We start from the raw sequence: 16,428 nt of genomic DNA on the forward strand, positions 1-16,428 counted from the left end.
AAAGCTTCGAACTCCATTTATAAAATACTTTTTGCTGAAAGTGAAAGTAAATTAAAGAGAAAATTTTTTGATTAAATGCTTTTTAATTCCGAGTAAAGGGATTTTAATTAGTTCTTAAAATCTACTAATTTATTTAATATTTTTCAGTTTGCATATATATCTTTTTAAATCTTCATTATTATCACTGGAATTCTGGTCTAAATTGTTTTGATATTTCTTTTTTAAGTTTAGAAAATATTTAATTTATTTTAACATTAATATTTAGTTGTTAAATTATTTATTAAAATTATAAATTGTATTTAACTGATAATCTCTTAGCTATAAGATCGCATTACTTTCTTATTTGATTTATACTTGTTTGGGAAAAAAAATTAGCATCTTAAGGAAAATAGCAAACTATGGGATGTAAGATTACTTTTTCTGTTGCGAATTTAGGAATTTTGGGGAATATTATGACTCCCTTCTTTTAATAAATGAGTTAACTTAATTCCATATTTTGATAATACATTAATGATTAATTTTAGGCTCATTTTTTTTTAGTAAATTGGTGAAAATATATTTTAATTTATTTTATTTACTAATGCTTTTGGAGGCATCTCCGATGCTAGCAACATTATTTAAGCAGATTCTCTCTATATATAAAATCTGCTATAGTAAAATGAATGTAATGAAACAGATATGAATTTGATCTATTGCACTTGAAATGTTAAAAATATCCTAATATTTTAACATTCATAGAATTGTTATCATTATTTTTTCAAAATTGTTTGGCAAGTAGAATTATATCTTTTTAATCAACCTGGCACCTGCAGTTCTTTTTCTACCTAGCAGCTCTAGTCTGCCTTATAGGGTCCCTTTTATACGAAAAATGAATTTTTATCTTTCAAAAAGCGATCGCTTTTACAATTAATGCTTTCATCCAGATCATAGAAACATTTATCTGCCCAAATTACATTTCTGAGTTGGGCCGTGTGGCCTGGTAGCAAGACTCGGCTTCGGAAACGGAGGGCTTCAGGTTCGAGACCCGATTCCACCGAAGAACTGTTGTGTAAGCAGGTCTCATACACGTTAAAGCCTTCGGTGCCAAACGTCCTCCCGCTGGTGTGATGTGGAAGTTTCGAGAGGGGGATGCCAGCCCAAGTGTCGTCCTTGTCATCTGATCGCATTTCAAAATTACGAGGTCCGTCCCAAAAGAGACCTAGCGTTGCTTTAAAAACGGGACGTTAATATAACTAAACTAAACTAATTCCTGAATGAAAAGGATTTGATTCTTCTACCTGAAGTAGGGCCAATTTTGAAACGTAATAAGTCGTACATGATCTGACGTCATCTATGAGATTCTTAAATTCTGTATGGGTACTAGTTTGTACTTTGAAGTATTCTCTGCACTGCCTTTTATTAGAATTTTGAGTTCTGAGTTGATTGTTTGTACATAGCATGAGCAAAACTCAAAAAAAACAAAAAAAAAAAAATAGTTCAAAATGATAACTTCTGTGTTACTTGCAAAAATTCTCATCCTCCCCGCTCCTAACCGGGGAAGTAAAGATCTTGTAGTTCGCAATTGCTGAACTGTTAAATGTTACTAAAAGAATGTCGTGAATTCGGAAAAAATGAAGTTTGTGCTCTGCAACAAGGCCAGAATTATGATTCTGTACAACCTACATTACTAGCATTTCAAAACATTCCCTGTTGCTAAAATACGTCATTCTTTTAGAAAAAGTAATATCACACTGCCAAAGGCAAACCAATTTTCTTGTTCAGTATTCACTATTTATCTGAGATATCTTAAATATTCAACATCTCATATTCCATTTCTCTTTCTTATAAAGTCGAAGTTGCAACTGTTGATTAATCATAGGGAACTACAGTATGCCTGATTTTCTTTGCAAGTAGGCAAATTTTTTGTTCAAATCATGGTCACTACTATACAAATACTTGAAAACGATAGTTTTTCTGTATTGATTTAATTTCCATTTATGAATTAAATGTTTCGATTTCATTTTATGATTATCCCCTCAAAATTTAAAAATTAACATATCTGTGCTAATTTTGCTCAAAAGAGGTGAGAAACTTTGTGTATGCATAAATAAATGCAAAAGAAAATTTTACTAACGAAACTTTTCATTTTATGGGGCATATAAAAATTCAGTAGATAAAAATTGATTAAAATTTATTTTCATACAATTATCCACCTTATTTAATTATACTTTGTAATTGAAAATATGAATGAAGGTGCAATAATTTAGGACTTGTTCCACTTTTTTTACGATTCTCTGTAAATGCAAAACGCTTCTTGGTATATTTTCACTCCATCTAGCACTATCTCATTTTATTCTACAATTAATAACGGCTTTTATTGAAATAAATAATTGAAATTCATAAAAAACAAAATCTAGTAATTGAAAGCATTGTTTAGGGCTGGTTTAAGAAAATTACGACTTCCAATTTTAGTCGAATATATAGGTAAGCAAAAAATAAAAAACTGTTTTCAGCACATTCATCTTGTTCCACGTACATAATATTGAAACTGTATTTGTAAATGTACTCAAATTTTCATACTTTTGCTTTATTTCAGATTTATTTATGTTATTGCAATATTTTTTATTATAATGTAACATAATGAATTCAACAGTAAAAACTGACATCTTCTGAATTTAATTTTTTTTTTTTGTCTGCAAAAAGAATGGCGTTAAAGAACACGAATAAAAAAAAAATTAAATTAAAAAAAATTGAAATTTTTAGTTTAAATTCTGAAATTTTTTAAAGATAGAAAATATAGTGACAGAAATGCCAATGGGTCATAAAAATATTTGAATCAGGAAACAAAGAAGCCCTTTTCAAGTAGAAAATATCATATTGATACTTCACGGACAAAGAAAGGTTTACTTTTATACTAAAAATGTTATTGGAGAAAACCCTCACAACTGTCTCGTGAGCTATCAAAACATTCAGGATACAGAAAGCATATTTATATATATATATATATATATATATATATATATATATATATATATATATATATATATATATATATATATATATATATATATATATATATATATATATATATATAAAAGCGTTTAATACAATGATATGAAAGTCAATTGAGAAATATTGCGTAATTTAAAAGAACCGTAATCTCAAGTTGAGAATCGTTATTATTATGTAAGAGATTTCATATAAAGTGAAAAAAATTAAATCGTCAGATAAGGATAAAGAATAGATAATGTAGTAAAGTAAAATAGCTATTTTTGCTAAAATGTCCAAAATAATCGTACTATAAATGCATTAAGTGCTGGAATATAAATATATTTCGAAAGAAAGTAAATTTTACACATTTAACAATAATGTGTAAGTTCTGATCTGTAGAATATGCAGTGCAATATCAGCTTAAGTCCACTCGAATATAGTGCTTTACATTAATCCTGATTATGTATGTATTGAAACCACAAATGTTAAAATTCAGATTTATATTGAAGATATATAGTTTTTTAAATAATATTTAGAAAAATGTATCGAAGATATTTTCTGCTTTGTAGTGCTTTTATTATCTTACGAAAACATTATTTCTATGGCAAATATCTTCCGATGTACTGCTGCAGAAGCAATCAGCTCAAGGCCCTGAAAAGATGAATCAATTTTGCTTTCTCGATTACGAAGTGTATAAAGAAAAACTATTGAATTAGTCGAAAAATTCGAACTTGACATTTTGATAAATCTCCACATTTAAGACCTACTTCCATCTCTGTGAGTCCGTAAAACATATTTTTAGAAATATGTCTGTCTATGAGCATGATAGGCAGAAACACTTTAAACTAGACGGATAAAATAGGTGTATTGTAAATTGCTACCAAACTTTAAAGGAAATCCATTCAGAGGAAGTCTTTCTGCTTGAACGTCCGAATATAGGTTAACACGGTAGCTACAAAATCAAAGACAGCCACGTAAATAAAATTTGTCAGGCAAATTTAACATCTAAAGTACATCGTATCAAATTTGGAACCTTTTCCGTTAAAGGATTGGCCGTCTGCCGTTTATGGTGAAAGCTTATAAGCCAGATAACAGCTACGCTACACAAGCCATTGCTTTTGTATCGTAGCCATGCTACTGGGCTGCGAACCACAAGGTCCCAGGTTCTACCCTCGCTCATCATAAATCCGCCACATTGGTGACCCCGGATGATGAACTTTCAACATTCGTACAGTTGTTGTGGCGCCATCTACCCACAGCAAACCAAAGTCGTCAGATTAATTTGACGCAGCAACAGCATCAACATTAGCAAACACTCGCCCACACACGCTCGCCATAACGCTTGGCGCTACTCAAATGGGTACAGGCACATTAGAATCAACAGCTAATACATCGCCACTCAACAGCCATATCGTTCATCTCACCTCCGACTCACTGGAGGGAGTGTCAGTGGTGAAAGCTTATAAGCCAGATAACAGCTACACTACCCGAGCAATTGCTTTTGTATCGTTGTCATGTTATTGGACTGTGAACCACAAGGTCAGAGGTTCTATCCTCGCTCAATTCAATTTGCCACACGTTTTGTACTTTCACAAGTGTCACACTTATCAATCGGTCGATAAAAGACATCCAAAATGCACGTTCGAATCTCTGTTACTCGAGAATTAATGCGAGAATTCGCCAAAAATCGCATGGTAATTGTCTGTTGCGATGCTATTGTTCGCCAATGGCATGGGATAATTAAATAACGCACAAGCACATTCATTACAGTACGCAAGAAAGTTTCGCGAAGATCACTCTAACTTAGGTTTTATTCAAATTTCTTCCAAGTTTAAAATCTACGTATAGGATTAAAAAGCTATAGAATGATATATATATATTTAAAAAATATTACATTTATTTAACAGTCTATTTACAGGATGAACCAGTGGAAGTTGTCTCCCTAAATCTTTCTCGCATACTTTCTAAAAAACTTGTCATACCAGAGAGCATCTTACATGACATAAGCATACAATAGCTCCGAAATATTAGTTTTTGGCAGGAATTTATCATTTTTACTGAGTCTGTCATGCCTTTCTTGGCGAGTTACTTGGCGATTAATCCCTAGTATACATTAATAGTATAAAAAAATGGAATTTGTATTTTAGACACGTTTTTCTCAACCGATTGAAACATAACTTTGATGCAAAACTGCACTTGTAGTCACAAATTCCAATACTGAATTTCATAGATTTAAGTCAAAACCTTTCTGAATTAAAGCGTTTACTTATTTCTTAAAATACAGAAAGACAGACAGTCACCTCGTAGTTGGATTTGACAGTTGTCTATACTATAGATAATAAATCTGTATACCGAATTTTATCTATCTAGCTATCTTTGTTTTCTGATTATCCTGTTTACTTATATTCGAACAGATGGACAGACGCACATCCTCTGAACAGATTTTACTCAAATTTTGATAGAAATCTGCAATTTGGTGCAAAACTGTATATCAAATTTCAACCGTTTAACTCAAGTCGTTTTCGAGTTATCTTTGTCCCAGAGTTATAGACTAACGGACAGTTCCCAAAAATGTATTTTTTGAACTCAAGGAGGTCTAAAACGTAGAGATTGTGTAGTGAATAGCTTATAAGCCAGTTAACAGCTACGCTACCCTAGCAATTGCTTTTGTATCGTGGTCATCTTCCTGAACTGCGAACCAGAAGGTTCCAGGTTCTATCCTCGGGCACCATCTACACCAGGTTGTGGCGCCATCTACCCACAGTAAACCAAAGTCGTCAGATTCACTTGACGCAGCAACGCAAAGTCGTCAAATTCACTTGACGCAGCAACAGCATCAGCAACCACTCATCCACACACCCTTGCCATAACGCTTGGCGCTACTTAAATGGGTACAGGCGCATTAGAATCAACAGCAAATACACTCACCACTAATACATCACCACTCAACAGCTATATCGTTCGCCTCACCTCCGACTCACTGGAGGGAGAGTCTCTAGTGAATAGCTTATAAGCCAGTTAACAGCTACGCTTCCCGAGCAATTGCTTTTGTATCGTGGTTATGTTACTGGACTGTGAACCACAAGGTCCCAGGTTCTATCCTCGCTCATACCAATCCCCTACAATTGGTCAAAATCTCGAATTCGAATTTTTTGACAATCTCTACACTTTCTCTATACTACATGTACGAGAAAGGAAAAATCAAATGAATCGATAATTACCGTGCAAAAATGCCAGTGTCTTATACAAGTAAGGTAAACAAGCTAAATGCATTAATGTAATCTACTTCCAAGGTTCATAAAAATAATTTTTTTTAAAAAATTAAGAAAATATAAATGTATTAGAATTACATTCAGATTCTGAAGAAAAAAAAATTCAATTTTTTAATACTCATCAGAAATACTCATGTGTATGTTTAGTCTTCAAGCAAGGGGAAAATGCTCAATTATTTTGAAACTGAATTATTATTTGTGCTTCAGTCAGGGAACAAAGACCGAATGGACTTCCACAAATTCAAATACAATTTCTTTTTCACATACATTTTATTAGAAAGTATAGCATTACTTTCGCATTTTGAATGAAGACTTAAAATCACATATTCTCTTAAAACTCCAAAACTATATTTAGTTTTTAAATGAAGAGACGGACAAAAAACTACTCTTTTTTTTTTTTTTTTCGTGTAAACCACATAAAGAAGACAAAGACAGTTTTTTTCTCTATTACATCTGTGCAGTTTCAGTCAATATCCATCCATTAAGCGCTGAGTTTTCGCATGCTTCTGTCTGCTACGGAAATATTTGCGATATAATTAGTTTGGAAACGGAGGCTATTTTGAGCAGATGAATTTTCCATTGATGAAAGGAAATCCTTTGAGGCCTTTTCCTTACTTTCACATATGTCATTTATTACATTAGTGTTCTTAAATGCTCAAATATCTGATGTATATATTTTTGGAATCAGTTCAAATAACGAACATCACATGAGAAACATTTCTGCGCATGTCATTTAACGTTATGTTGTCTTACAAAGCAGTATGGCGTTATATCATTTTTCTACTTGCAAAATAGGTAATGGAATTTAAAAATAAAATGGTACAGATTATTTGATTTATGCCATAGAATACACTGCATTAAAAAAACCCAATACAATTAAATATTCATAATGTAACCATTAAAAATTTATTTAATTAAATTTTTATAGAAATTTAAACATACGCTTATTTTTAGAAAAGGCAGTGGAGTTAGCTCAAGAAGGATCCCCCCCCCCAAAAAATGAGCTAATAAATTCACTAAATGATATGCCTTAATATTGCAAATATCAAATTAAAAATGCGATTTGACAAATAAACCGATATAGTGCACGTTTAAAAAGTTAAATCACAATTTAGTCCTTAGAAGTCGCTTATATCTTTTGAAAGAATCGGACTGTTTTGGTTTAGCACAATATGAAAATACTCGCAACATGTTAGCGTATGATAATAGCAGAATAGTAAAGCAATACGTACAAGGTCCCACTCTCATCGGTGCCTAACAACTGATTTATAAAATTTCAGGGATAAGTTTATATTACTTCCAAGTAGAAAAATGTTTTTAATAACATAAAGAATTCGTTTATATTGTTTGATTCAAGATTATTAAATCTAAACTTTTTACACGGTCCTCTTTCGTTTCAATCATATTTATTAAAATATTAACGGCATTTTAATATTTTGATCAAAAAAGTTCCACTCTTCTGCTTCTGAAACTGACTGAGTTATGAAGCTTTGAATTTTATTATTGTTGACAAATCAAAGATCACCTCGAGCAAGTATCATTCACTGAATGGCGATTCTTTCATGACGTGTTCATTAAAAAGTATTAAAATCGCTTGAAATGACAATATTTAAAGCTTCATATTTCCGCCAATCATAGTTTTAAATGAGTGGGTTTTTTTTTTGTTTGTTTGTTTTATTTTAAACTAGCCGCCTTTGGCGATCAGCCGGTTCGCCAATCTTAATGTTCGTTTAAATTTTAATAATTAAATAGGTTGAACCGGAATACTCCGGTTGTACCATTAAATATTTTACGCAATTCCAACTTTAATATATTCTTCAGCAAAATATTTTAAAACTTCAAATTTTGATAGTCATATAATTCACTCATAATATTATAAAGGCCTTCAGTCATAGCGTGGTATGTATCTCTCTAATTTTCTGTTACCCCTCGTAGAAATTATGCTTTAAATTAAAGTGTAAATGATGAATCTGCAATTAATATAATAATATTTTTTACTGAAACAAAGCCTTTTTTTAATAATATGATTACTGATAATAGAGTCACTGAGCGTTTAAACTTTATGGTCACTAAAGAATATATTTCTTAATTTATGTAATATCTCAAGAATTTGTCAACAAAAATTTCTCAGATTCATTATGAACAGATCGATTCATTAACAATGTTTCATTTTAAATGCATCAAACACTAAGAAAATAAAATGAATCGTTTAAAATAATCGGTCGAAAACAGGTTTCAAAAAACTACTTAAAAAACGTTGTACTTAAAACTATAAGCATATACAAAAAATATATAACTAACATAAATACAATTTACTTACAAAAGCATGCAACTAACCTAAAAATAATTTAAATCATCCGTTAGTTGTCATAGCAACAATCAGAACATAATGCGCATGCGTGAATTTTCTTCGCCAGTTACGTTAACGCAAATGCGTGAATTTTTCTACGCCAGTTGGGGTAACGCTATGCAGATTATACATTTTTAATTTCCTTTATTCTGTGTTATTTTAATTCAAAAGTACTTCAGAATGAATCTAAAACATGGATTAATTAACAATGTTTCATTTTAAATGCATAAAACATTAAGAAAATAAACAGAATCGTTTAAAATAATCCGCCGAAAAATGTTAACCGTAGCCTCGTTACTGTTGGGAGAAAAAAAACCTGAAGCCTAACTCATTTGGCGGTGGGGAAAATGGAAAACTTTTTTGGTGGAAAAGTTGGTGGTGGGGAAAATGGAAGATTTTTTGGCGGGAAAGTTAGTTTTTAATTAATAATTAAAATTCTAATTAAAATTTCAAAAAAGGGACCCCAGGTTCACATTCCCGACCTCTAAGGTATACATGTACCAAATTTGATAGCTGTATGTCAAATGACCTGGCCTGTAGAGCGCCAACACACACACACACACACACACACACATTGAGCTTTATTATAAGTATAGATATAGATATAGATTATAGCATTCCAAAAATATTATAATAAATATGAATTACTTGAAATTGCATAAAAATTTAGATTTCGCATTTTCTCTAGCATTACATTTATTGATCAAATAACTTCTGAATTTAAATTAATCGTTATTTATTAGTAAAATTTACTGATAATTTTTATTTAATTTTAATTATTAGTAAAATACTAATATTTCACATGATTTAAAACATTTTTTTCAATTAAAAGTATGTATTTATCTCTTACATTTTAGAAATAAGTTACTTTGCCACGATTATAAGTTTTATTATGCTGTTTTTAGAGTATGAAGAAATTTAAAAAATCTACTAATCTTTTAATCATTCCATTATTATCATGAGCAGTTTAAATGCGGCTTTTTTTATGAATCAACAAACAGAATACAAAAGATATTGCGGAATTTTACACCAAATAACGGATAAAAAACTGTGTCTGTATTTTTGAACTATGATCATCAAAAAAAAATTACAAAAGATTTCAAAATATAATAAGAAATATAACAAAAGTAAAAAGACAATGGCTTCACATATGCAAACGATTTTTCTCTCATGAAATTAAACTCTTATTATTTCATTCTAATTATCTATTTATTAAATTTTTCTTCTATATTCAGAAACAATGCACTAATAATCGTTATCTGATAACCCAAGGAGAAAAAAATTACTTTTATATTAACTTCAAAAGTCTCTTATATAACTACCATTAAACAAGAAATCTTTTCGTTAATAAAGATTGAAAATTAAATATCTAATTATGATTTTTAAAAAAGCTAAAGCTTGATATTTTAAAATTTAAAATTGATTTTCTTGGTAAAGTTTTAAAATTCAGAATCATATTTTACTTACTCAATTTATTTGCATGATAAAGGCAAATTTACTCAGATAATTACTTTCTCTTGCATTCTGCCAGATAATGCACATTCTAAGCTCATTTTAGCACATATCTTATTTACGCAATATCATATCACTTTTTTTATATATATAATATATGTCAGCAATTTAGTGAGCATTCCGTGTTACTAAAGCTCGAATCACCTAATAATAAAACATTTCCAATATTAATAAATGATGAGCTTTCGTGAGCCTATTATCTATGTCCAGCTAGAAAATACATAGCAATGAGAATTCTGAGAATGCTTCATAGATTACTCTCTATTTCGTAATTCGCTTCTTTGCATTTTTGCTAGCTTCTGTTAAATTAAAGAATTTATAGATAGCCACTCACTGAATTTTTTTTTCTTCTTTTTTTTAGATATTTCCGAACGACTTTCCCTGTTACCTGTGAAACATCATTTACAAAAATTAAATTATCGAAATTTTATTCATGGTTTGATGAGATATGATCATGACATCGATTTTAATTATAATGCAGCAAATAATAACGTTCTTTTTGAGATGAAAATTCTGAAAATCTATCGTGCTTGTCTAAAAATGTTGCTTAACGATATAAAGTACCACCAAATGGCAACACATCAATTTTTAATTTGCATCCTAATGCATAATATATGATTTCGTTAACTCAGTGCTTAATAGAATGGTTAAGTTGTTTCTTAACAAAAATTCAAAAGTCTTAAGTAGTCTTTTTGCACAAAGATACAAGTTAACTATTAATTTAATAAATGACAACTATCTATTAAAATAAAGATGATTAAAAATTTCTTTGACATCACATAAGATAATTCAAATAAAATGGCACTACGCTTGCGTTTAAGCTGTCTGATGCATCTAAATAACCTGCAATAATAACACCAAGAATAATAACAACAATGCCATAACGATAGGAGAATTGATCCATTGGTGCCATGTTTATGGACCTCCATGCATACAAACAAATATTACAATGAAGCAGAAAAATAATATTTTATGTAAGCTATCATTTACTCTTATTAAAGCACTGGTGTCGACTCGGGGGCGAAAAAATTATATTACGCCCCAGGCGTCACTTACCTTCGATACTCTGTTGATTCACACAAGTGCAAAGGTTAGTTTCAAAATAACCATAATGAGTCTCAGATTATTTGAAGTAATGAATAAAATTATGATAATTAATGAACTTTTTATGTACTATTATTATAAATTGAAATCATATCAAATCCATCTTTTTCATTAAATGTGAATCGAAAAGTAATTTAATAATTTAAATGTTTCGAAAAATATATTATTATTTTCAATATTTTAAGCATATTTTATTTGCATAAATCAAGGAAATTCATTTTAATTCAATTTCTATTAGTTATTAGATTCACAGATTGAAAATTTTAAATTCTGAAGTTAAAATTCAAGCTGGAATCCATTAAACTATTATTTTTTCCAGTGCTTTGTTTCTTTTAAATAAATCATATTCTGTGTGGGTGAAATGATTGAAAATTTATCAACCACAAGAATGATGGATTTATTATACAAGACCACTATGAGTAAGAAGATGGGAGGGCAGAATATCAAAAATTGTGCACTCCCCTCTATAACAAACATAATAAAACAGGTATAACCGAAAAGCGCTTCGAAATGTTGTTCAAATACAGATGCTGCAGCAAAAGTTCATTTATAGGAAGTTTATTAATGTTCATTTATAGGAGGTTTTCTAATGTTCGTTTATAGGATGTTGGCTAATGTTCGTTTGTAGGATGTTTGCTAATGTTCGTTTATAAGAGGTTTTCTGTTTTTCATTTATCGGTGGTTTTCTGTTGTTCATTTATAGGAGGTTTGCTAATGTTCGTTTATAGTAAGTTTTCTGTTGTTCATTTATCGGAGGTTCTCTGTTTTCATTTATCGGAGGTTTGCTAATGTTCGTTTATAGGATGTTTGTTAATGTTCATTTATAGGATGTTTTCTAATGTTCGCTTATAGGAGGTTTTCTATTGTTCATTTATAGGAGATTTGAATGTTCGTTTATAGGAGGTTTGTTAATGTTCATTTATAGGAGGTTTGCAAATGTTCATTTATAGGAGATTTGAATGTTCGTTTATAGGAGGTTTGTTAATGTTCATTTATAGGAGGTTTGCAAATGTTCATTTATAGGATGTTTGTTAATGTTCGTTTATAGAAGGTTTTCCGTCGTTCATCTGTCGGAGGGTTTCTGTTGTTCATTTATCGGAGGTTTGCTAATGTTCGTTTATAGGATATTTGTTAATGTTCGTTTATAGGATATTTGTTAATGTTCATTTATAGGATATTTGTTAATGTTCGTTTATAGGATATTTGTTAATGTTCATTTATAGGATGTTTGCTAACGTTCGCTTATAGGAGGTTTTCTGTTGTTCGTTTATAGGATGTTTCTTAATGTTCATTTATAGGATGTTTGCTAATGTTCGTTTATAGGATGTTTCTTAATGTTCATTTATAGGATGTTTGCTAATGTTCACTTATAGGAGGTTTTCTGTTGTTCATTTATCGGAGGTTTTCTGTTGCTCATTTATCGGAGGTTTTCTGTTGTTTATTTATCGGAGGTTCTATGAAGATATTTTATAATGGAATTCAATTTGTATAGGTACGATACATTTCAAATCCCAACCACATTCGATATTATTTTAATACTCGGTAAGGAGATATTAGGTAACAGTTAAAAGGTGTGTGATCTTGACTCATTTAAATACATTTTAAATTTTAAATTTAAATTTATTCAGTCAATTTGAATTACTGCTGTAAGATAGCGGATACAACATTAAAAAATTATTTTTTAATTACGATTAAATTTTCAAATCTCCTAGTTATAATTTAAGTTTCAAGCGGAACCCGTTATGCCTAGCGTGGATTTTTAGGGTGGTTCGATAACTAATGCTCAATTTTACATAAATAAACATTAAAACTTTAAAATTGTAGTAATCTATCCTATGCTATTATTTGAATTTGTTATTAACAGATGAGAGCTCATAAATCCCATAATTGCGTTCTAAAACCATTTTGTTTTTATGTTCTACAAGAATTACGCTGTTCTTAATGACAAGAAGAAAGAAGTAACTCTTTAAAATTATGAATAATTTTATCTGTATTTGATATGCGCACTGCTATTAGCAATTTTTTAACTTGCGTGATTTTTTTATTGATCTTGTAGCATTTTAAGATAGTCGCTTTTTAAATGTGTTTAGTTAAATACAAAAATTTTGTATTTGTAAAAATGTTTGAGCAGATGATTTTCCAAGAAGAAGAGGCTTTTGAAATTTTAACTTCGATTTATTTTATCACCTCAAGGCTAACTTCGATTTATTTTATCACCTCAAGGCATTTTTTTTTTTTTTTTTTTTTTGTGCAAGAAACAAACGATCTCAATAAAAGCGTCAATCTACATCTCGTCACAAGAGCAAAAGAGATAGAAATTTTCCCCTTCGGTGATTTTACTATTTTTCCGCATTTTGGAAAATGAGAATTCGCATCGATTACATATATCGAATATCGATTACATATATCGATTGGAAAAGAAACTTTTTTTGACGAGAAACACAATATATAAAACAAAAAATATTATTTATTATATTTTTTATTAATTTTTGCCATTTTTAGATTTATCATTTCTTTCCTTTAAATAGCAATACATAAAAACAAGGAATGCTGATTTTTCTAACCATTAATCTTTGATTGTTTATTGTATATATCTGAATACATTGTATATTTCAAAGAATCAAATCTTGCGTTTCCAAATTTTTTTAATGTTTGTGACAGAAACACAAACACAATCACATTTCAGAAATAGTTGCTGTTTTTAGTAAATATCACAAATTATTTATCGAATACTTACTTGACTTGATATTTTTATTTAAAAATCAATAGACTGTTCTTTAATAATGTTGGTCAAGTCAAATATTTTAATAACACACAATTCTTTTTTATACCATACTTGTAAAAACATGTACGTTCTAAAAATGGATTAATAAATATAAAAACCGTCAGTATCTTTCAAATTTATCCATCATTATTCCGTTTTAAAGACAGCTTAAAAATACAATAATAACTTGATAATGATAACTATTATAAATATGAATAGAATAATAAGTTCAAAATAATAATTTGAAATTTTGCAAAAAAAGAATGCCATGTTTTGACAACTTTTTAAAAAATAAAATAAATTAAAACAAATATGAAAATAATCAAAATTACATGTATGAAAATAATCAAAATTACTTTTATTAGCATTTCTTAAATAAATATCATAAATTCCAAATATTAGAATTAAGAACATTCATGTATAAAAACATTCTAAAAAAATATTAATAAAAGTATTAGAAATGAGGCAGATTTAAGAAAAAAAACATTAAAATATTTTTTAAATCATTTCTATTATTTGAATAGAACTGAAATCACAGTTTCAATACAAGGATCAAAATTATAACTATGATGAATAAAATGAAAATACACTTTAAAATTACTTTTTTCTCTTGGAAACAAATCAAATTATTCAATTATATTTGTTTTCAAACTAACAAAGTTTTTTGTCATTGTTTTTTTAAATTAAATTTTATTTACTATATAATATTAATTAAATAATTTTGATATAATATACAATGGTTATGTTTTTTTTTCCTATTCTATTCATAGTTAAATGTTAGAGAGATTTTTAAGATGAGAATTAACATCATAATTATTTTAAATTACAGAAAAATTTTCAAATTTCTTTTTTCATTTCACTGCAAGTCAAATTCTTCGGTTTCCAAACTAAAATTATAAAAATAACCCGCTTATTTTTTCAAAAAAGCTTTTTTAATGCTATCTAGGAAATATAATATTATACCATTCGCATGCAATAAAAATTAGAATTCATTTATGTTATTGCCATTTACTAAGACCTAAATAATTAGAACATCAATTTAACAGTTCATTCTAAAACATAATTCATACATTAGTTAATTTAAGAAAAACTGCATTACCTGATTGCATGGTGAAGATTATAAAAGAACTGGTCATTATCCATGTTGCATCGTCCCATGAAATATTTTTAATCGAATCCGTGGTATTGTTAGGATTGTTTGGAGCAAGAGGACTCGTAGCGTTCATCATTTTTAAAATCGTCTGTTTATATCCAATGCAACAGAAAGAAATCCAAATATCTGAGTGAATCAGAAGACACCTGCCAGTAATTTTTCACTCCAGATTAATTCAAATGTCTTCTTTTCATATGCTCCTCTTTTGTTGATATAAGAATATATATATTTAAAAATTTATTTTTCTTTTTGTATTCGTCTGCAAGAATTGCCACAGATAGATGCACTGTAAGTGTTCACATCTTCCTGTTACCTTACAGGATATGAATAGAAAGCAATATGTATCACTTCAAAGTCACTTTGGTTTGAAAACTCCTTTAAAATGCACATATCTCAAGCTGGTATGAAATGAAAGTTTTCAACAAAATGAAACTTTATAAAAGGTATTTTTATGGCTTGGATAAATCAGATATTTCCACTACAAAAGGTGGACTTTAAGACTGAATTTTCTCACTTATTGGACATCTTCGTTGAAGAAAAATTTGAAGAAAATATATATTATTATGTATCACTTCATATATTTTTCATGGCTTTAAATTTTATTGTCCATATTTCTTATTGTTTGTATTATATATTTTAATAATTGTTTTTAAAAGAAAAAAGCAAAATTTCAACATAATATCTCGTTACAAAACAATTTTAATTAATTTTGTTGTATAATTTAAGATTACGAATTTCATAAATATATATTGGGGATTTTTTTTCTATCAATTAAAAAGTAAAATTTTAAAATAAATCTTTAAGAATTTTAATTAGATTCTAAGAATTTTAATTAGATTCAAAGTAAGGCATATTATGCTGAATAAATTTAATTGTAATTTTTATATTCATCTAAATTGCTACGAAAGTTATTTAAAAACAATTAAAGCCGCCTAATTTTGTGCTTTTTTCATCGCTAGTTCCGTAAAATCAGATATTAACAATAATATTTTCAGCAATTAAATACAATATATTTAAATTTTTCCCAGCGTCAATAGAAACAAATTAATTTTATCAAATACATAAAATAAATATTGTATAATTTCAAACAGGATTACTGTACTTTCACAAACATTTAAATTTTGAAAATTCATTACAGAAATATAATTTTGTTAATAATAAACATTTAAGAGAATCGGGAAAATAAGCCCGATTAAGTTTCGAAATTATTTTATGAACCACTTAATTAATATTTCAAATATTTAGTGAAATAAGTTTATTTGATATTTTTGTATACATTTTCATTTTTATAATCAAAGATCTT

At 28.7% G+C, this 16,428-nt stretch overlaps 1 protein-coding gene across 1 annotated transcript in view; it reads right to left on the reverse strand.

Moving 5' to 3' along the window:
* Positions 1 to 15,422, reverse strand: part of LOC129971110 (putative ammonium transporter 2) — a 113,826-nt gene extending 98,404 nt beyond the window's left edge. The window contains exon 1 of the mRNA XM_056084592.1: positions 15,072 to 15,422. Within this exon, the coding sequence (XP_055940567.1) occupies positions 15,072 to 15,201 (130 nt within the window). The 5' untranslated portion in view covers positions 15,202 to 15,422. The remainder of the gene's footprint in view (positions 1 to 15,071) is intronic.
* Between the last annotated feature and the right edge of the window lie 1,006 nt (positions 15,423 to 16,428).

Source organism: Argiope bruennichi, chromosome 6 (genome assembly GCF_947563725.1).
Source record: "Argiope bruennichi chromosome 6, qqArgBrue1.1, whole genome shotgun sequence".
Lineage (NCBI taxonomy): Eukaryota > Metazoa > Arthropoda > Arachnida > Araneae > Araneidae > Argiope > Argiope bruennichi.